The sequence below is a fragment of the Panthera onca genome, chromosome B4 (genome assembly GCF_046562875.1).
Source record: "Panthera onca isolate mPanOnc1 chromosome B4, mPanOnc1 haplotype 2, whole genome shotgun sequence".
Taxonomy (NCBI): domain Eukaryota; kingdom Metazoa; phylum Chordata; class Mammalia; order Carnivora; family Felidae; genus Panthera; species Panthera onca.
Genome location: NC_138345.1, coordinates 137,105,730 through 137,128,025, shown reverse-complemented (window position 1 = coordinate 137,128,025; position 22,296 = coordinate 137,105,730). Strand labels below are relative to the sequence as shown.

The 22,296-nt window shown below is 58.9% G+C and overlaps 1 protein-coding gene across 5 annotated transcripts in view; it reads left to right on the top strand.

Moving 5' to 3' along the window:
* Nucleotides 1–8,167: 8,167 nt before the first annotated feature.
* Nucleotides 8,168–22,296, top strand: part of KIAA0930 (KIAA0930 ortholog) — a 38,864-nt gene continuing 24,735 nt past the window's right edge. For 2 of the 5 annotated variants that reach the window (XR_009616886.3, XM_060656111.3), the window contains exon 1: nucleotides 8,820–9,255. Coding sequence is in view for 4 of the 5 variants with exons in the window: in XM_060656111.3 (XP_060512094.1) it covers nucleotides 9,039–9,255 (217 nt within the window). In the remaining variant the exon portion in view is untranslated. Of the gene's footprint in view, nucleotides 8,232–8,817; nucleotides 9,256–13,706; nucleotides 13,783–22,296 lie in introns of those variants that run through there. The other 3 variants (XM_060656114.2, XM_060656112.3, XM_060656113.2) reach the window with 3 other exon arrangements.

Sequence of the window (22,296 nt, the reverse complement as noted above, 5' to 3'; positions counted from 1 at the left end):
TGGGCCTGACCTAATCAGGTGAGCTCTCAAAGGGCATCTTAAAGACCAGGGAAAGTCAGAGAGAGGCACTCTTGTGGCCTTGGAGACACAGCTTCCGTGAGTCCTACAGCTGCCAGGAAAGGAATTCTACTCAGGTGAGACCTCGGCTCTTGCTGGCACCAGGATTTCAGCCTGCCAGACCGGGCAGGAAGGAACCCAGTCGTGCTGGGCCTCAACCTCTGACCGACGACACCTGTGAGACCGGGAGCCGCTAAGTGTGTGAAGCTTTGTTACAGGGTGACAGGAAACAAATACATGTTAACAGAGTTCAGACTTAAGAGAGCCAACAGTGTGGATCGGGGCGGTGACAGTGGGGACGGAGCGAAGAGAGGGGCTCAGGAGCCCTCAGAAGATAAATCGCTTGACGGGTTAGAGACGAGAAGGAGGGAGGAGGCGAAGGCAGAGCCTGCTGGATTTTTGGCTTGAGCGGCCGCCGTGGGGAACCTGCAGGAGGAGGTTGGGGTGTTTCGGGCAGTGAACTCGTCACGCAGTTGGCTGGGCCCGGGGCGAGGTGAGGCACACGCGGGCAGTTGCTAGCATGCGAGGGGGGCTGGCGCCATGGGAGTGAGGAGGAGGGCCCAGGACGGAGCCTGGGCCCGCTGTGCCCTCCTCATTGCCTTTGGACTCTGTCTTCTTCCCCATTCCCGGCACTGACACCCCCAGCCCAGGACTCCTGGCCCTTTCCCTGCCCCCGTGTCGCAACTCATTCCCCTAAGGGGCCTCCCTGACTCCCATTCTCTACGGTCATCCTTGCACGCTCAAATCTGAGATCATGTCCCTGCTTGGCGTCTTTGGATGGGGGGGGGGGGGTTCCCTGGGCTCTTGGGACAGCTCTGAGAGGGCAGGAACGATGTCTGACGCCCCCTGCCCGCCCCCCTGCCTGCCGGGCCCTGTGTGGGTGCTGCCGGCAAAGCTGTAGATAACTGCTGTGGTCTGCGACATTTCCGTGGCCTGTAGCCTGCAACCATGGTGGACGGATGCTAGCTTTGAGTCACAAGTTAGTGAACGTAAAGATGTGATGTCGTTCCCACCCAAGTGCCCAGACCTCCTGAGAATTCTATCCGCAGACCCCAAGATCGCCAGGTGGAGCTCCCTCCCACCATGAGGCGTGAATCGGTGCACTTTGTGAGCAGAACAGCATCGCCAAGGAGGAAGAAAGCGTCAGTAAGCTGGGGCAGCAGAATCCTCAGGGCCCTTGTGTGGAGCAGGACCGATGGGGCCCCTGGCGGCCCCCTGCAGGGCGAGCAGGGTCAGGGTCTGAGGGTCAGGGGGCATTCTAGGCGGCAGGCACCACGGGGGCGGCCTCGGGCAGGTAGGTCCCACCTCTCTGTGCCACGAGCACACGGGACAGAGGCCCCCGGGGGCCCTCGCACGGTGCTTACAGTTGACTGCCTGCGCCTCGTTTTCATTGCTGGTGAATGGGGCCCCGATCCCGCTGTCCACCAGAATTCTCCCTTGGCTAAGCGACGGCTCGCTTAGGGTGCACTTCTGTTTCGGTCACGGCCCACAGCTGAGCAAGGGACAAGCCTCTCTCAGTTGGCTTCTGCAGGAAGGGGCGTGTGTCGGTCCCCGTCACCGATACCCTGATGGGTGTCACTTGCCATCTCTCAGCCCTGCTCTCCTCTGTGTGGTCTCCGGCCTCCGGAGGAAGCCAGCACCTGGCCTCATAACAGCCCCACTGCAGCGACAGCCAGAGCCCCAGATTGGCCCCGACTGGACCAGCCCTGGACCCATCACTGTGCCAGAGAGATGCTTTGCTCGGATGGGCTAGCTCTGGCTCAAGTGCTCACCCCAGGTGGACCGAAATGGGGGCCAAGTGGGTCCCAGTGGGAAAAGCCAGACCCCTGGCCAGAAGATGGAATGTGTGCTTCACCCACAAAGTTAGCAGAAGCCCGCTGTGCGCCCCCAGAGATACGCCCACCTGGAATCCGGGAAGGTGAGTGACCTTCTTTGGAAAATGTCGTGGCAGATGCAATGAAGTTAAGACCTTTGAGATGAGAGCATCGTGGGTTCAGGACGGGCCCAAGGACACTGTCAAGTGTCCTTCTGAGAGGCAGAGGCACAGACGGGAGAGGCCATGTGACAACGGAGGCGGAGACTGGGTGACGTGGTGACAAGCCGAAGAGTACTTGAGGCCAGCAGGAGCTGGAGAGGCAGGAAGGGTCCCCCTCTGGAGCCTCGGGAGGATCGCAGCCCTGTCAACACCTTGAATTCTTATTTCCGGCCTCTAGAGCCGCGAGGGAAATACATTCCTGTCATCAGCCACCACACACCCACCCTGGTCTCACTTATGAAACACCTTCCAGCATCTAGAGGTGACTCCCAAAGGTTGAGGGTCCTGCAGGGGCTGGGCCTCCAACCAGCCCCTCACCTGCCACTCCCAGGGTGCACCACTGCTCCCAACACGTCCGCCAGGAGAGGACAGCAGTGGGTGCGGACAGCTGCTGGGTTCTAAACGCTCAGCAAGAAGCCTTCGCAAAGCAGGTGTTAGTAAGCATACCACCAGGACCGAAGTGAGACCAAAATGTACAAATACAGTCACAGCATTCTCCTCCAGGCTCGTGGGCTCAAATCTCAGCTCTGCTGCTCCCTGGCTAAATAAGATGAAATACACATCAGTACACTTTATTTTCTGATTTCCCATTGGCTGTCTGGCATTCTCAGAATCCTTGCTGCATGAGAAAATCGAACCCACAAAGAGTTCTCAAATGTCGTGAAACTTCTATGAATGTCAAACCAAACCTAAAGATGATCTGGTGTCATATCTTGTAGGTATTTAACGAAGCATCTATTAATTTTATTTATTATTTTTTAAAAAATTTAACGTTTATTTATTTTTGACAGAGAGAGAGAGAGAGAGAGAGAGAGAGAGCGTGAGTGGGGGAGGAACAGAGAGAGAGGGAGACACAGAATCGGAAGCAGGCTCTCTAGCTCTCGGCCCCGGCTCACCCCTCCCGTCTTTCCATGATGTCGGGGCTGGAAAAGTACAAGGGGACATTGAGTCAGCCTCCTCACTGACAGACGGGAGGCCCAGGGCTCCGGAGCGAAAGAGACCAGACAAAGTCCGAACTGTGTTGGTCCCAGGTCCCCGCTCCTGATGATAAGATTTCTTTCCCTGTTTGATCCCTGCCCACACTTGGCCTCGTCCCGGGGTAGCCCAAGACTGTACTTCCCAGCAGTGACCCCGGGGCCTTGCAGCTCCTCGAAGCGAATCTTCTCCCTTTGAAACTCATTACCCCACGTCCGTTCTCCAACGGGCCTTGCCTCCTAGAACCAGATGAGTGTGGCTCTGCCTCTTCCTTCCTCCTTCGGGAGCTTCAAATCCCGGCTCCAGATCTCACTTGCTGTGTGATGTTGAGCGTCGCTCAGCCTCTCTAGGTGGTGCTGGTCTTACCCAACACATGAAGACAATACAAGCTGCCTTCCAGGGCTCAGGAAGGCACATTCAAGGAGCTTCCGGCATAAAGCAGTTCCTTGGGCAATGTGAGCACGTCCCCCGTCCCCAGTCCTACCAGGCATGTCTTCCTGCAAACCTTCTTGGGTCCTTTCTTCTCGCTACCGTGTCGGTGCCTAAAATAACTTTGAGGTTATCCCCTCCAGGAGAATTTTAGCAGGGATCTATTTTAAAAAAGGAGAGCAGCTGAGGATGTGAAAGTATTTCGTGTGCGGCGGGGCGGATGGTGGAAAGAGGGCCGGAGGAGGGGAGGAGGGAGGCGGTGAGCCTTCTCAGGCGGTTCCCCTACCCTGGCGGCAGGTGAGCAAACCCCAGTGTTTCGGGCGCTGTTGCAATCGAGATCTGGGAGTGGTCGGGTTTCGATTTCCGGAAAAACAGAAGGATGAGGGACAGGGATTTCAGCAAAGGAGAACCGTAAGTGAGTCACAAGGAGGGAGAAGTCAGGCCAGGAAACTCACATGACTGTGAAAAGTATTTTAATAGATTCTCTGGAATGAATGAAAAGCCTCTGAACCTGACCCTTGCCGTTCTTGTGCTTAATGATCGAAGGTGGGGCTGTGCAGACCTAACTTAGCCCCGGGGAACTGTCTTTTCTTCTTGAGGACCAAGGAGAAAAGATCAGAGCCCAACTCTAGACCCACGGAACTGTACGGGCAGGAGGGAATCTCAGCCGTCATCCGGTCCTGTCCACCTTTGTACAGACAGTAGACAGAAGCCTGGAGAAGAGAAGGTCGGTGGCACCATTTCACACGAGTCCCTGAGGCTTACAGCTATGTAAGAACCACCGGGAGAAGGGTTCTCTGGGAGCATCTGTTGGTGACACTGGCTCTTTGAATCCGTTCAGCCCCCAAACATTAGGGCTGGAAAAGAGAGCTGTATACACAAGAATGGTGCTTGGGCATTGCCCCGGCAAGAACGTTGGAAAACGAGAAAACTGACCCAGTAAAGCAGATGGGTTGTGGCTGACTTTTCCTTTTGCTCATCGTTGCTTAATGGTTGCCCTAGTGTGTTTTGCAATCACCACTCGGGGAAAAGAGGCTTCAGCTGTAGGGCTTTCGTGATTCCCTTTGTTGGCTCACTGTATTGTTTTTCTCTCGCTGCCTTAACTAACAAAAGAAGTGCCTGGAAACAACATAAATTTAGTATCTCACAGTTCTCTGAGTATGACTGGGGTCACACTTTGGGCTGAAACGAAGGTGCAGGCAGGGCTGTGTTCCTTTCTAAAGGCTCTAGGGGAGAACCTGTGTCCTGGCCTTTTCCAGCTTCTAGAAGCTGCCTGTGTTCCTTGACTTGTGGCCCCTTCCTCCACCTAGATTGGGCCCCCACGGATAATCACGGAGGATCTCTCTGCCTCAAGGTCCATTCCCTTAATTCCAGCTGCAAAGTCCATTTTGCCCTGTAACAAATATTCACAGGTTCCAAGGATTAGGGTTGGACATCTTTGGGGGACATTATTGGGCCTACACTTTTTTTTCCCCCACGTGGCTTTTCTTTTTTTTTTTTTTAATTTTTTTTTAACGTTTATTTATTTTTGAGACAGAGAGAGACAGAGCATGAACGGGGGAGGGTCAGAGAGAGAGAGGAAGACACAGAATCTGAAACAGGCTCCAGGCTCTGAGCTGTCAGCACAGAGCCCGACGCGGGGCTCCAACTCACAGACCGCGAGATCGTGACCCGAGCTGAAGTCGGACGCTTAACCGACTGAGCCACCCAGGCGCCCCCCCCCCCCCACATGGCTTTTCTAAAAGCACAGCTCATTTATTTGCAGAAAAGAACATTTTCATCATCATAGGAAATATGGCTAAACCAGAATTTTTCCAAGGATCTTTTATTGTGTTTTAAATTTATTTTATTTTTATATTTTTATTATTTTATTTTTAAATTTTATGTATTTGATTTTTTAAGTGTATTTATTTATTTTGAGAGCGAGAGGGAAAGAGAGAGAGAGAGAGAGAGAGAGAGCAGGGGAGGGGCAGAGAGAGAGAAGGAGAGAGAGAATCCCAAGCAGGCCCCGCCCCGTCATTGTGGAGCCCTGATGCCAGGCTCAAGGTCACCAACTGTGAGATCGTGACCCGATCTGAAACCAAGGGCTGGACACTTAACTGAGCTCCCCAATAACCCCTTAAATCGTTTATTTTTAGTTCTATTTTATATTCTGAATATTTATATACACAAAAATACCTAACTCACAAAAGTACAGCTTCTTTTGTACATTTTCCACGTAATCAGCCCCCACGTCAAGAAACAGAACATGTTCTATGGTCCCTGCTCACACCCACTTTAAGTGAAAGACGCGATTCAACATTCGCTGATATTTAAAAGTTCCCTTATGTGGACCATACCTGGAGTATCGTTGAAACAAAAAGCAGAGGGCACGAGCGATGTTCATTTATCCATTCAACAAATTAAAAAAAATTTTTTTTTTAAGTTTATTTATTTTGAGAGACACAGAGACAGGGGCAGTGGGGGAGGGGCAGAGAGAGAGAGGGAGAGAGAGAATCCCAAGCAGGCTCCTTGCTGCCAGTGCAGAGCCCGACGCGGGGCTGGAACCCACGAAACCTTGAGATCATGACCTGAGCTGAAACCAAGAGTCGATGTCAAACCGATGGAGCCACCCAGGTGCCCCCGTTCAACAGATATTTTCTGACACCCGTCCTGGGCTGGATACCGGGGTAAAGACCGTGAGCTGATCCAGTGCTGGTCCTACGGCACAGTCTACAGAGGTGACCGTGAGGGGAGAGGTGGGGCTGATGAGGAAGCAGGTAAGAACACAAACGCATTGGCCAAAACTAACCAGAAGGCTTACCCGTTGACGGTGGGCCTTGAAGCCATGCTCAGTGGAGACGAGGGGATTTCAGGCCCCGGGGTGGTGGTGGTGGGGGCGGGGCGGGGAGGACAGCATCAGCAAAGGGGAGGCAGGGGGAGCAGGCAGGGGTATGACCATTGGACTTCCCAGCCTGGCAGCCCTCGGCAAGTCTCATTTCCCGTTTCTACCAGCCCGAAGCCCAGCTGTCCAGACTCAGAACTGGTGGCCGTAGCCCTCAGGCCGGTGTCCTCATTTTACAGGAAGGGACACAGACCCAGAGGAGAAGAGAGGCCTGCCGACGGCCAAACACGTGCTTCATGACCACTCTTGCCCCACACTTCCGTACAGAGTGCCCCCCACCCCACCCCCAGGCCTGGCTCTGAGGGCACAGTGGGGCCAGACACGGGCCCAGGGGCCCCAAACCAGCAGTGAGGCCTGAGGCAGGGTCCAGACCACCCATTTCCTCCCCCAGGCTATTATGCCCCATGGTCCCAGGCCTCCTTACTGCCTTGTCCAAGAGGCTTTCCTGCTTCCTATCAGGCCTCCGGTCCATTCTTTTTTTTTTTTTTTTTTTTTTTTTAACGTTTATTTATTTTTGAGACAGAGAGAGACAGAGCATGAACGGGGGAGGGTCAGAGGGAGAGGGAGACACAGAATCTGAAACAGGCTCCAGGCTCTGAGCGGTCAGCACAGAGCCTGACGCGGGGCTTGAACTCACTAACCGCGAGGTCATGACCTGAGCCGAAGTCGAACGCTTAACCGACTGAGCCGCCCAGGGGCCCCTCCGGTCCATTCTTAATACATTCCTCCCACATTCATTTACAGGGCGTCTGCTATGTCTCCACAGCGTTCTAGGTACCAGCTGTGAGCTGTGCAGGAATCAGACACTGAACAGAATTCATAGCTATGCAGTGTGATGTCCCCGGAGGTGCGTGCTGTGCTGTGAAGACAAATAAAGCAGGGTAAGGGACTAGAGGCGGAGGGAAAGCGGGGTTTCGGGTGAGATGGTCAGGAAAGGTGCCACGGGGACCTGAGGGAAATGAGGGAACAGGTTTCACAACGATGGGGGAGAAGAGCACAGCTGATCCTCGAGGGATGTGGGGCTTTAGGGGTGCCATCCCCCACGCAGGTGACAATCCCCGTATAACTTCTGACTCCCCCCAAACTGGACCGCCTGGTGCTGACCGATGGCACCGTCGCAATGTGTGTTAGGTTTGTGTTATGTATTCCACGTGTCTGTGTATGTATTTGCATACTGAATTCTTACAATACGGCAAGCTAGAGGAAAGAAAATGTTAAGAAAATCACAAGGAAAATACATTTATAGTACTGTACTGTATTTCTCGAAAAATATCTTCCTGTAAGTGGACCCTAGTCGTTCACACAGTTCACATACCCGGGGGTGTTCAAGGGTCAACAGCACTTGGGCGGGTGGGGCGGGGCCTGGAGGCAGGACTTCCCTAGAGGGGTCAGAGCTGAGACCCCACCCCCACCCCAGCACGGTCTCTCCATTTCTACCTCCCCCTAGAAGTGAGCTGGCAGGCGTGGGTGCCCGCGGAGGCCTCTGGCTGCTTCTCCCCTGGGTCTCCCTCTATCAGCGGGGGCCAGCTCACCAGGGGCGCCTGGCTGGACCTTGGCCTTCACCAGGATCATATGCACAGCCGACCTCGTACCTCCCTACTTCTCAATCCCCTCATACCTAGTCAACACTCAGGGAGATACCCCCATTGTACAGCTGAGGAAACCGAGGCTCAGAGCCTTTCTCAACACCCGGCACTGCACTCGGGCCAAGGACTCAGCGCGGGGAGGGAAGCGCTTTGCCTCGTGGCCCCTTTGACACTTCTTTATGGGGAGGGGTGAGTTCTTCCTGGGTTCCGCGGAGGATGTTCCCGGAACTGGACGGAGAGAAGAGAGTGGCAACGGCGGACGGAGGTGACAAAGTGTTGTCTCGAGGGACGGGGGGTGGGGAGGGGGATGGGAGGGCAGAGGGGGCGCAGAATAGGCCCCGAAGGGGTGATGGGAGGGGCTCAAGGACGCCAAAGTGCTGGATGATGTTTGCGGGCGGGGGACGGCCGCGGGGGTTGGGCCTGGAGGAGGCGGGCGCAGGGGCTGAGGGGCCGGGGAGGAACAGCAGACGAAGCGCCGGAGGTCGAAGCGGGCTCAGGGCGGCCGCTGTGGGTAGAGCGCGGCTAGAGAGCGTCGGAGGTGGGCGGGGCCGGAGCGGCCGCGGTCGGTGGGGGTGGGGAAGGAACCCCGCCCGCCAGGCTCGGGGCCCTGGAAGCACGGCCTGGGGCGGGGCCTCATCGGTCGGGGGCGGGGCCTACCGGCCCAGGGAGGGTGGGAGGTGGGGCGAGCAGCGCCGGGGGGCGGGACAGGACGTGCCGGGAGGGGGCGGGGTCTGGAGGGCCGGAGGCGGGGCGGGAAATGGCAGGGGGGCGGGGTCTAGCAGAAGGCGGCGTGGGGGCGGGGCCCGGCGGGCCGGGGGCGGGGCGGGGCGGGGCGGGGCCGGGCGGGGCGGGCGGTGGCCCGGAGGCGCGCGGGCGGCCGCGGCGGCGCGGATCTGCGCTCGTTTCCCCGGACTCGGCGGGCGGGCGGCGGCGACGGCGACGGCGGCGGCGACGCGCACAAAGGCGGATTGTGGCTTCACTGGTGCTCGCGGCAGGCGGCGCCGGGGCGGGGGCGGCGGGGCGCGCCGGGGGCCCCGGCGGGCGCGGCGCGGGCGATGAGCCGGGGCCCGGCATGGCCTCTGCGCGGCCGCCGGGCCGGGCCTGCGCGTCGGCGCCCGCGGCCGCGGGGCTCCGGGCCGGGCCGCCCGCCCTCGCCGCCGCCGCCGCCGCCGCCTCCCCCGAGCCTGCGGGCGGCGCCGAGGCCGAGGAGCGCTCGCTGCAGCGCATGCTGCGCGCCATAGCGGAGGAGCGCGGCCGTCTCAGCCTGCGCCGGGAGGTCTGCGGCCTCGGTGAGTGGGGTGGGCCGGGGCCGCCAGCGCCGCGGGTGTGCGCGCCTCGGTCTGTGCGTGCGACCCTGTCGCTGAGCCTGTCTCGGTCTCTCTGTGTCTCCGTCTCTGCGCCTCCGTCCGTCTCTGCGTGCGTCTCGGACTCTGGGTCTTTCGGTCTCCGCGTCTCTCTCCGCCTCTGCGTGCGTCTCTGTCTCTGGGTGTCTCCGTCTCTGCGCCTGTCTCCGTCTCTCTGTTAACGTCTCTGCGTGTGTCTCTATGCGTGTGTCTGTCTCTGTGTCTCTGGCTCTGCCTGTCGTGGCCTCCTCCATGCGCCCCCCAGGTCTCCACGTATGGGTTTTTCCTGTGTCCCTGTGTGTTGGTCTCTGATTTTGGTCCCAACGGCGGCTCTGCACACTCACGTCTCTGTGTCTCTTCCTCTTTCCCGGGTCACTCGGTGTCTCCCTCTGTCTGTCCCTTCGAGTGTGTCTGTCCATCCTTCTCCTTCCTCTCCGGGGTTGTGACAGGCCCCTTCCTTCTCTAGGAAGCCCTCCCCGGGGCTTCGGTGCCGCTGCAGGGAGTGTGGGCGTGGGATCTGGGGAGATCCTTAGCCCATCACCAGACGGGGGCGGAACAGGCCCCCAGTGGGCTCTGGGCCGACCTCCCTGCCAGCGTGTCCGGGCCACCGTCCCCCGCTTCCTGAAGCCTTTGTCTTCCCGCACCTCTCCACACTGCCATTTCTTCCTCTCCCATTAGCTCCAACTGGGGACCTGTTGGGCCTTGCCCCCCCCCCCCCCCCCCACCTACTCAGCGGAGGGAGCAGGGACTGCCGCCTCTCTGGGTGTGATCCTGCTTAGCTGAGGCCCTGAGTCCTACCTCTGCTGGTGGGGTGGGGTGGGGGGCACCTGGTATTGTTTGGAAACGCCTGGGGCTGAAGGTGTGGGTGGGGTCTCCCGGCGTGGCTGGGTGTGAGGTAATCACTACTGTTGGATCCTGCCCGACCCGAGCCGAGGAGCCCCCTTCCTTGTAGTGTGTGGTTGTCATGTTTTTTCCATGAAAAGACCCCTCCCTTCTTCGTGCCGGCATGATTTCATACCATATTGTCAGCCAACACCCCCCCTCCCCACCCCAATCTGAGCTGGGAGTTTCAGAGGGGGTGACAGCCTTGGAGATTCTACCCTTGCCCCCCTTCCTTCACCACTGGGGAGTCCCAAAGTGCCAACATATCCCCTCTAAGGTCACACAGCAGCAGGGACATGGCACCCCTAGGGGTCCGGGCCCCTCAGCAGGCCACACCCTGAGTCCAGAGAGGAGAGGAAATGAATCCGAATCCTCATTTTTTTTTTGTAGTTACCTTAGCAGAAGACTACGTGTCCCCTCAGGAAGCAGGTCCCAGCCCAGCCTGCCCCAGGAATGACCTTTCCTGGAGCGAGGGTGGGGTGCCTTGGAAGTAGGGACGGGCCAGGAAATGGGTTTCTCAGGTTTCTTTTCTGATAAGGCGTCAAGACTCAGTGTTGAGCAGACATCGAGGGATCCTCATGAGTTCATTCTAGCGTTCACTGAGCACCTACTGTGTGCCAGGCTGCGTGCCAGGCCCGCCTGCCACCTGGCCCAGGATGTCTGGGATGGGAGGGGTCTGACGGACCATCTGCTCCAAGCCCCTCTGCCCAGTTTGCTCCCAAGCTCCAGGCAGCCCCTCCCCACCTCTCTGAGCACCTTCTCTCCTCTGCCAGGCCCCGCCCCCAGGAGCCCAGGGGGCCATTCCCTGAGGCCGATCCTAATGAATTCTAGCACCTGACATTTCCGGAGCTGCTTACCCTGTGCCAGGGCCTTTATGCGCTCTGTCAGTTCCATTCTGACTTGGCCTGATAGGAGTGTCATCTCCGTTTCACAGATGAGCAGGAGGTTCTGGGAGGGGGGAGGCTTGCCCAGGGAAAGCCAGTGAGGAGGTGGCAGGGCTGGGGTTGACCTGTGGCCAGTCTGACAGCAGAGCCTGCCGTGTCCCTCCACTGCTCCCCAGATGTCCCTGGCCAGACCTCGCTGTGCCTGTCGCCCTGCATCTGGGGAGGAGAAATGCCCCGTAGTTCCCGTGTCTCCTCTCCGGGCACGCGGTCCCCACTCCCACACCCTTCCCCCCTCCCCTCCTCCCTCCTGCCTTACCCACCCCCCAGCCCCCGTCCTGAACTCCTGAACTGAACTCCGTCCCTGTGGCGCTCTGATGCTCTGTGCTTTTATGCCCGCTCTCTTCTCCTCCCGGAAGGCCACCCCTACTCCCCTGCTCCACACACACCTACAGGGGCTTCTCCAGGCCTCAGCTCCAATGCCACCACCCTAGTGACCCCACCTCCCCTTCCTGCGCCACTGCCTAGGCTCTTTGTGCCCGATGCATGTCTTCTGGATCATCAGGCTGATTGTGGCGCTGTAACAGTCTGTGTGACCGGCTCCCCGGTTAGCAAGCGAGCCCCTTGAGGCCACTGCCCAGTCTGTGACTCCTCAGTGCCCAGCACAGGGCACGTGCAGAGCGGATACCCAGTAAACATTTAGCAGCACCAGGGAGAGGCTTTCTGGACGAGCAAATAAGGGTATGGGTGTATAGAGAGTAGAATCTTGGCCTCTTAGAAGGGTGCACTCTGTCCCTCTTTCATTTTTCACAAGAGAAATGCTGTGTTCAGAGAGGGCCAAGCTGAATAGTGACCTAATGCCAGAGTAGAGTCAGGACCCAGTGGGTGGCCTGCCCACCCAGAACGCCTCCCCCAAAGAACCTTCGCGTGTCCAGCAGGTCGCCCGGCCCTTTCTTCTCCACTTCACAGCTGTGACAACCTGTTACGTTCCTGCATTTAAACCTCCCAGATTGTTGCCGTGGTTGTTCAATTAAAGCTGAGGCTCTTGAGAACCATGCCATGTTCTCTGAGGTTGTTTTGAAGGTGTGAGGGAGCCTCTGGTGGGGACGCTTGACCCTAGACACACTGTTGTCATTTCTGAGTCACAGCGTCTGTCTAAGATGGGAGAAAGCGACTGCTTCTCCCCCCCCTCCCCCCGCCCCAGGGATTGTCACTTGGCTGTGATGATGAAAGGCACCTCGTGGATCCAAGCCTGTCTTTTGAATCTTCTCTTCGGCCGCGTCTGCAGCGGAGACGTGTTTTGCGTGTCAGGCAGGGGGATCGGGCCTGGTCCTGCCTGCTCGTGCCTGGTGGGAGGGCACCGCTGAGTAGGGGAGAGAAGCCGGGAGCGCAGGTGGCTCAGCCGGAGGAGAGACCCTGCTGGAAGCAGCCAGGGCTGTGGCTCTGGCGAGCAGGATTGTAGTGTTTTATCCACAGGAAGCTGCTTGGGATTCCAGGCAGCTGGCTGAGACAGCTTCTGTGGGGCTCCAGATTCCCGGAGCCGGGAAGAGTCAGGTGGTCCTGTGTCCAGCTGTTGTGTGATGCAGACATCTGGACCAGAAGCGGATCTAGCCCGACGCCTCCTCCCGGGGCTTGGGCTCTCTCCCGGGCCCTGGACGTCAGCTGAAGCGTCCCGTACCGGGAAGGCTCCCTCTCGACAGAGGCAGCACGCCGCTGACGTTCAACGGGGCCGCGTGGACTTGACCTGGCCCCGGGGTCTGGTGTGAACCGTGGACAGGCGCTGGGAGGGGAGGGGCCTACATCGTGCTGAATGTCTTTGGGCTCTGCCTGGGCCGAACACCTTTCAGAGCGGCTCTGCCTGGACCGATGTCCCCTTTTAGGTGGCCTAGGGCATTCTCTCTCTGGCCGGGAGTGCTGGGGGGGGGGGGGGGGCGGCGAGAGGAGTGTTCTGTGTTCACTGTTTCCTTTTATTCTTGAAATCGTCCTATAAGGTGGGTATCGGTACGCTCTTCTCTTTGTCCTGAGGACCAGATGCAGGTTTCGAGGTGAAGTAACGTGTCCCCGGGTCCGTGGCTCGTAAGTGGCAGGATGTGTCTGAGCCTAAGCTCTCAGCGGCGGTGGGACCCACCCATACCTGTCCTCAGGGTGCTGGTGGTCCAGTCATCACAGGTGTGCACAGGTGGATTGAGGAAGGGCCCAGGTGGAGGCACGAGAGGTTCCCTCAGGGGCCACAGAGGAGGGAGCCACCACGGCTGCTCAGGGGGATTGTGCAGTGCGGGGCCTTTGAGAGGGGCCACGGCAGGGCAGGACTTGCCTGGGCGGAGCGGGGGAGGCTGGCCCGGCTGGAAGGAGAGTGGGGGCTGCAGCAGTGGTCTGGGCCCTCGGCCCGGCCTCGGGGGGGTTTTGTGGCCATTGACTTGGGCTGCCTGCCCTGTGCCCATCACACGGCAGCTACAGTCATGCCCATGGGGGTAGAGTCTGTTGGCACCCCGTTTTGCAGGTGAGAAAAGCAAGCTTCAGGAAGCCAGGCGACTCACCCAAAGTCATGTCGCTGGGAGGTGGCAGAAGTGGGATTTGTGGCGTTCCAGCTGCGGCCCGTCAGATGCCGGTAGCCATCCTGCAGGGGGTTGGTGGAATGAGCCAGAAGGAATGAAGTGGGGAAACTGCCTTCCAGGGAGCCCGCCAGCCTGGCCCTTTCCCATTTTGCTAGGTGCGGCGTAGCTGGGCACGGTGGGGGGGGCGGGGGGCGGTTTAGCGGGAGGTGTGGCTGGAAGGGAAGACCGGGGCGGGGCTGAGCCTCTGTGAAGTGGCGACCCAGAGTCTGTGGCGTCACGGGAATTGCAGAAGTGACAGCTTCACGGGCAGCGTGAGGAGCAAGCGAGACAGGGCAGGTCCAGACCCTACACGGAGTCGGACCCCAGCCTTGCTTGCTGTTACAGAGGATTGAGAGCACCCGGGCTGGTGCCCGTGCATGCAATTGGGGTTGTGCTTGTGCGGTCCCTGAGGACAGTTCCCCGGGGTTCCCTGGGGCCCCACGCCCTCCAGCCCAACCGAGGCAGGCCGGGCCGGGTCTGGGCCCGTGCTGTGGGGAGGAAGTGTAACCGTTTGCGTGGTGAGCGGTGCCTCTTTCGGTTCCTGGGCCTATTTTTAAGGCCTGTGGGTTCCGGCTTCTGTCCGTTTCTGGGGCTGGAGGAGGCTGCCCTGTGGTCTCTCCTGAGGCAGGGACTCTGTGTCCTTTCAGGGAAACCGGAGGACTTTGGACCTCACACTTCAAAGAGACCAGGCAAGGGGCCCTGAGGGCTCAGTCGGTGGAGCGTCCGACTTTGGCTCAGGTCATCATCTCGCGGTTCATGAGTTCGAGCCCCACATCGGGCTCGCTGCTGTCAGCACAGAGCCCACTTTGGATCCTCTGTTTCCCCCCCCCCGCCCCTCCCCCACCTGTGCACGCGCACTCTCTCTCTCTTTCAAAAATAAATACACATTAAAAATAAATAAATAAATGAGGAGACCAAGGGTCACAGCTGCAGGGCTGTCTCTGCAAGGCAAGAGTGTGAGAGGTTGTGTGGCCTGCCCAAGGTGGGTGCCGTGGCCCCTCATGGCCATATTTGCCTCCTTCCCTGAGCCTGGAAGCCTCGGGAATGCCCCCTGGGCCGTGAGGCCACTCAGGAGAATCCGCACGCAGGATACTTGTTAAAAAAACAGCCTCAGACGCCCAAAACCAAATTTTTTTTTTTTTCCCATTGAAAAAGTGTTCCACGCACATTACAGAAACTGGAAAATTTAAGAGGATGGGAAAAAAATCACAGTTCCAATCATGCAGAGACGACCGTTAACTTTGCAAAGGCTTGCTTTCCCATCCTTCTAAAGCCTTCTTAAGGAGTACTCGACATTCTAGACACAGAGTTTCCTAGTCACGCTTTCTTACTCACAACTCCTGAAGCATGTTCCGTGTTGTTCAAACGAGACACCGTCTCGACGACCGCAAGGTCATTGGGTGGCTGTGCCCTCGTTTCCTGGATTGGTCTTACCTCGTGGGAAACTTAGCTTGGATCCAGGTTTTCAGCCGGCCTCCTGCTCTGGGCTCAGGCAGCAGAACGTCCTGTGGGTCACAGCCCGGCCTGGGGAAGCCGGATGGACAGGAAGGATCCGGAAGTCCACCAGCCCGACCCTGCGTCTGCACAGACAGCGGGGTGAGGCTCAGAGAGGACCCTGCCACAGGTGGACCACAAGGGGCAGAGTGTCTGATCTGACCCACCTGTAGCCCCCCGCACAGGTGAGAGAGAGAGATGATTAGCGACAGGGCAGAGGCAGAGGCTCCCTTATTTTCCCTTTGCAGTGACAGGGCCAGGACGTGTGAGGGGGAGAAGCTCAAGTGCACCCCTTTCAGGGCCCCCGTCGGCTACAGACGGGGGCTGGGATGTTGCTTTTGGACCTACAGGTAAGGGGTTGGAGCGGCTGGAGTTGAGCCCGCAGCGGTGGGGGCCAAGGTCGGGGGCCGCCCAGCTTGGAAGGAGCCTTTGCCCAGCCCAGGCTCGGTGGCAGGAGCATCAGCTCAGTTAGAGAGGGACCCCCTCCTTTTAAAAAGGGAGTCCTGGGGCGCCCGAGTGGCTCAGTCGGTTAAGCGTCTGACTCTTGCTTTCGGCTCAGGTCATGATCTCACGGTTCTTGAGTTCGAGCCCCAAGTAGGGCTCTGCGTTGCTGGTGTGGAGCCTGCTTGGGATTCTCTCTCTCAGAATAAGTAAAGAAACTTTGAAAAAAAAAAAATAAGTAAAAGGGAGTCCTGTGTCTGACATGACATGAGACAAACATCCGGCCAGCTTGAGTTTTTAAAAGAATATAGGGGCGCCTGGGTGGCTCAGTCGGTTGAGCGTCCGACTTCGGCTCAGGTCACGGTCTCACGGTTCGTGGGTCCGAGCCCCGCGTCGGGCTCTGTGCTGACGGCTCGGAGCCTGGAGCCTGCTTCGGATTCTGTGTCTCCCTCTCTCTGCCCCTCCCCTTCTCACTCTCTCTCTCTCTCTCTCTCAAGAATGAATAAACATTTAAACAAATTAAAAAAAAATATATATATACATATATATTTCCCTCCCTTGAACGACCAGCAAATACTTGAAAAATGTCTGTTGGCAAAGCAGAGAAGAGGGGCCTTAGTTTTCAGGTTTTTGTCTTGTTGGTGGAGTTGTTGTTCCTGTTTATCTTCAGGTAAAACCCCTTTGCTTTTGGATGTGCTTTGAAAAATCTTGAGAAACGCCTTTTAGACTTGGGTTTCTTAAGACAGTTCGGAGGCAGGATACTCTCCCTCCCTCGCGGAGGAGGGACACGCTCCCTCTGCCTGGGTCTGGCCTCACCCTGTCTGCTGGAGATCTGTGCCTCTCTGTGGCCCTTTGTGGGGGGGGTGGCTCTCCGGCCGCTTCCTGACCCCTTGACAGAATCAGCGCCCCTGCCACTCCGCCAGTCCCACCAGTCCCGTACTGCTGCTCTCCCTGCTCTGTGTGTGGCCTCCCCTCCCTCGCCCCCGCACTGCCAGGCTCCCCCTTCCCTCCTGGGCTGTCAGTGCTGTGGTGGCTCAAGGTGGGCTGACCAGCCCAGGGAGGGGGTGGCGGGGGTGGTGTGGGTGATGGGTGGATGGATAGGTATCCAAGGGGTGCTGGGGAGGGGTGTCCCTTGAGTGGGCCTTCCTCACAGAACTGTCTGCCTGGCAGAGACCAATAGTGGGGAAGAGGGCAGAGAAGATTCAGAATTTAATTTTTCCCAAGTGCTGTGCTGCTTTGGGGAAACCACTGCAGCTCTCTGTTCTCCTGGCAGGGTAGGACCGATTGTTGTGCCTCCACCTAGGGCGGAGGTCAGCCTCCAGGCCCAGGGTGTCGGAGAGTGTCACGGAGGCTGCCTGTGGCAGGCGACAGAGCCCGGGGTCGAATCCAGACTGTGGGCAAGGCCCTTCTCCCCTCTGGCTCTCAGTTTCCTCTTGCGTCAAATGAGGGAAGGAAGGTTGACCTGGAGCAGCTTTCTCAGCCCGCAGTGCCCGGACGTGTGTTCACCAGGCCACAATGCCACTGCCTGAAACCGAGCAGGGCCACTGACACCGCCTCAGGGAGCTCGGTGCCACTGGGGTGCCGTGGCTCAGGACGGCAGGAATGAGATGGGAAGAGGCAGAAATGGGAAGCATCACGGCTCCCACCCCCCAACAAGGCGGAAACGAGGACCCTGTCCTTCTGCCACCCGGGGCCCCGGCCTCCCCCTCAGGCTGCAGCCTTCATCACCGGCAGGTCCCCAGCTGCGTTGGCGGGGCCCCCCTGGGTGATGCCAACACGGTGCCACCTGCCCGATTCCAGATTCCTCCCGACCCCAGGGGGAGGGGAGCGGCCCCCACGCGGCGGGGCTCCGTGCAGCTGCAGGGCGCAGGGGTGCGGGCCTGTCTGCGCAGAGGTGCTGCGCCCGGGAGCCCGCCGGGGAGGCCGCGAAGCCCGCTTGCTCCCGCAGAGGGTGGGAGCCAGAGCAGCCACGGCCCCGTAGCAACCCTGTGGCGAGGGGGTGTTCGCCCCGTTGGCAGGTGAAAACGGCACGGCCCAGAGAGGCCGGGGCGCTTTGTTCAGGGTCGCAGAGCAGCGAGGGTGGGACTCGAGGCTGTGGCCTGTGCGCTCTCGCGCTCAGACGCACCGTCTCCCCAAGGGGAGTCGTTTGGCACCCACTCGCCCCGTGGCCTCGCCCGGTCTGGTGTGTGAGCAGGAGCCGGGCCGCCTGGTTTCCACAGTGAGGGGAAGGGGATCGGGACACGGAGACGGATGTGGGACTGGCCCCTCCTGAGCATGCGGCTATGCGGCCCTTGGCCGTGACCCAGACCCGGGGGGGGGGGGGGGGGGGGGGGGGGGGAAGGGGGAGGGAGCAGGCCCGCCGGGGGGGGGCTGGGGAGGGTGCGTTGGGCACGTTCGTGCGCTAGGGGACGTTGGCATCGGTGCGCAGAATGGATGCTGTCGTGTGGCCTTGAGTCCCTCTCGCCAGGCTGTATGTCCGCAGGGGCACAGTGCTTGGAGCGGGCGGGCTGTGGACGCCTTGCAGGGCTGACCTAGGCCTCTGGGGCTCTGTGACCTGCCCCCACCCAGGTAGCCTGTGGAGGTGGGGCCCTGGGCCGTGGCCAGGGCCACGAGCAAGTGGTCTCCTGCCCAGGCAGCGGGGTGGGGCGCAGGTGGGCGCGAGGGTGGCCGGTCACGGCTCCGGTCTGGGATGGGGCACCTTGCACGTGTGTCTGGGAGCCTCGGCGACCCTGCAGAACCGCAGCTTGTCTCGTAGGCTCTGTTTTAATGTGTCAGAGCGAAGCAGTGAGTCAGGAGTTCGAACAAGGCCACAGCAATGACGAGCTCACAGGAGATGGAGCTTTGAATGTGCGGCTACTCTTGGGCCATAAGTGCTCCGGCAGGATTGAGGTATCTGGGAGCAGTTTGTGGGGAGTGAGGTGTGGCGTTGAGTGCCAGTGGCCGCGGGCCATTTGCAGGCGCTGCCGTTCTGGAGAGTCCAGAGGATCGCTTTTGGGAACCTCGGGCCAAGGACCACTCGGGCGGACGCCCTGCCCCGTGAGAGCGACCTGGCGGTCAGGGTCAGGGTTTATTTTTCACCATGCCCGGGGCCTCATGCAGAGCCCGCTCTCGGAGCCGGTGCTGATCCGCCCTGGCATGGATTCCAGTCCCGAGTCCCAAGGCCCGTTATGGCCCTTCTGGGTAACCTGGGTCAGGTGCCTCTGTTTCCCGCACCGCGAAGTGGGTCATTAGGGAGATCCCGGATGCGACCGAGGGTCGTAAACGGGCTTCGAGGATTTCACGGCGCCGTGCATGTGTGAGAAGGGGTCGGGAGTAAAGCGCTTGCTGGTGGAGGCTCTGGGCGAGCGTCGACGCTTCCGTGGTGTCTGTCCTCTGAGCCAGCTGGAAGCCGGAGGTCAGTCATCACGACCATATTTATTTGTTCAGCCTTCGCTGGTGCCTGCTGGGGGCCCCGCCCTGTGCTGGGTACTGGGTCATCCTGCCAGCAAGGTGTCTCGTCCTGGAGGGGAGGGACACCCAGGCAGGTGTGTGGAGCCGGCTGCCGAGGCCGTGGCCCAGAGCTAGGAGCGCGGCTCGGAAGGCAGCCCCGGGCAGGAGTCTGGTCCTGCCGCCTGCTTGGAACTTGACGTCAGACGAGTGACTCGAGCTGCGAGCTTCACGTTCCTCATCAGCTGAATGGAAGCAGTGACTTCACCTCACAGGGTGTCTGAGCTGGAGTGTGCATCGGAGGCGGAGGCGCAAGGGATCAGGTGCTCAGGTGCAGGTGGCCTGGGGCGTTGGGGGAGGTGACAGCTGCGGTGTCAGCACAGACAGGCTTGAGACCGACCAGCACGGCCGGGGGCAGAGACCCTACGGTGGGGGGACTGGCAGGCCGAGGCTACGTTGGAGTTTGGCCAGGGAGGAAGGGCGGGGGACCACACTGCAGACTTTGGGGGGGCTGTCTGGAGGGCCTGGCTCATATGGTGAGGAGGACGGGGAACCGGGCAGGGGTGTGGGGCCTCACCCGATCTGGCCACCTTGCATCACCGAAACCCCATGCTTCCCGGAGGACTGGCCAGGCCCGTGGGATCCCTCACGTGGGGACCGTCTGACCAGTGCTTCCCCTTCCAAGGGCCTCATCACCACAGCCGGGCACCCCGGGCAGCTCCTTTGTTTGTCTTCTGTGCCCCGAGGCAGGGTCTTCAGCCAGCTAGGAGCACTGAGAGGCACTGAGAGGCACAAGTTGGTGAAAGGCCTATTGAGGGGCCACAGAGGCCTATTCATCCCGCCCCGGCTGCAGGGGTGTGGGGGTGGCCAGGGGCCAAGGTCTCCCTGGTACTCTCCCCAAAGAGGCTAGTTGACCTCCCACCTTTGGGAGGGGGCCAGGCGGAGCAGAGGCGTGCTCTCAGGAGGCCCCTCCCCACAGCAGAGAGACTCCGCCCCACTCCCTCCCCGCGGAACCCTTCAGGGCTCCCCTGGCCCCTGCCAGCGTGGAGGCCCGGAGGCCCCATTCAGTGGGGTCCTCTCCAGCTCTGGCTCCCACTGGGCATCTTTACCCCTGGACCCCTTCACCAGCCGGCCTCACCGGGCATCGCCCCACAGGGGGGCCTTGAATGTTCTTCCCCTGCCCTCACCCACTTAACCTGTAGGTTTGAGCCCTCGCGTGAAACCCCTCCTCAGGGGAGCCTCCCTAGTGTTCCTGACCCTTACCGAGGCAGTATTAACACGCGCGTGTGTGTGTGTGTGTGTGTGTGCGCGCGCGCGCGTGTGGGTGAGTTGTGGATAAATCCTCCCTCCCCTGATGCTCCGGGGGGCAGGGGCCGCCCCACACCCCGCACTGAGCATCCAGCCCCTACGAGTGCCACCCCATGCCTTTTGGCTCCAGATTAAACAAGGTGTGGATGGGAGTGACCCTGGACAACCGTGTCTTCACTGGTAAATGAAACCTGCTTCACACAGTGTTAACGTCGGCAATACAAGTGTTCGGCACAGTGCCCGGCACTCGGTAAACCCTCGGTGTTATTTCAGTTCAGAAGTGTTTCTAAATATACGACAGAGTATGTGACAACCAGGAAGAGTCGTTCCAGCACTAACCACCGCGGGCCTTTGGTTTACTTCCTTCAGTCTGTCTTAGGCTTATTCATTTGCTTATTTGTGAGGGGGGGAGGGGAAGAGAGAGAGGGAGAGGGAGAGAGAGAATCCCAAGCAGGCTCTGCGCTCTCAGCTCAGAGCCCGAAGTGGGACTCGAGCTCACAAACCATGAGATCCTGGCCTGAGCCGAAACCCAGAGTCAGACATCTAACCGAATGAGCCACCCAGGCGCCCCTTCTGTGACTTTGAGAACAGAACACGCTCAGGGCACTGAACTCGAAGGGTATGAGGAGAGTCATGGTGAAGAAGGCCCCTTTCTCTGTAGCCCGTCTTGGGACGCCGTGGTGGCACCAGCGAGGGCGTGAATAACGCCTGCTCACCCGCCAGCGTCCTGGGGAGGGCTTCCCGTGTATCCACTCATTAAAACCCCCAGTAACCCCGAGAGGTGGGTTCCATTCTTGCTGTGGTCTTACAAGTGGAAAACAGGCAGCCAGGGGCCTGGGGTCTGCCAGGCACCGGCCAGACCCGCTGGAGCCCGGCGCCCGCCCTCCTGTGCCTCCGAGCGCCAGCGTTCGGTCGCGGCCGGCTGTCCCGTTAGCAGGGGGGACCCCTCGGGCTGCTTTGCTGCTCACTTTATCCTAGAGACCTTTCCTCACTGGCGCAGGTAGAGCTCTTTCCCTTCTCGTGGAACAGCCGCATCGCAGCCCACTCTGTAAACGATCTCTGACCTCTGTCGTGACTTCCCTGTTGAGGGGACCATTCCAGTATTTCGCAAAGGGCTACAATTAGTTACATTATTTGGGGCAAACCCTCCGGAGGAGAATTGCTGGTGGAAGGTATGAGCATTTGTGGTTTTTGTTCCCCGCCGTGTCTGCGGAGATCGTTACCCGTTCACCTTCTGCTGCCAGACGCGAAGTCCTGTGCCTCGGCATCGCCTTCACCCGGGGGTGTTGTCAGGTGTTTAGATTTTTGTAGATCGAAGAGGCGAAAAGTAGACGTTTGTGGTTTTCATGTGACATTCCTGTAATTGTGTAAGTGGAGCCTGTTTTACGTTTGAATCTCCCCTCGCCGTTTGGATCTGCCTTTGCTTTGCATCCTGTTTCATTTTGTGTGCATTAGATGAAACTTGTTATTTATTAGGGAAAATAAACCTCAGTTAAGCGTTCCAGTAATTTTGGGGCGCCTGGTGGCTCAGTCGGTCAAGCGTCTCATTTCAGCCCAGGTCATGATCTCCCAGGTCAGCCAGGTCATGATCTCCCAGGTCGTGAGTTCGAGCCCCACATTGGACTCTGTGCTGACAGAGCGGAGCCTGCTTTGGATTCTGTGTCTCCCTCTCTTTCTGCCCCCCACCCCCACCCCCACCCCCAACGCTCACTCTCTCAAAAATAAATAAACATTAAAAAATTAAAAAAAAAACAGTTCCAATAATTTTTCTGGTGTGTTTTCTTTTGTTTACGATGCATGTGGTGCTTTTTTTTCCCCCCATAGAAATATTTTATTTTTATGTAGTTTGATTAATCTTTTGTTTGAAATCTTATGCAGTCTATTTAGAGAGGCTTTTTCATCTCTGAGAATAAAAAAATTCTCTCACAGCTTATTTATTAATTTTTTTACGATTTTACTTT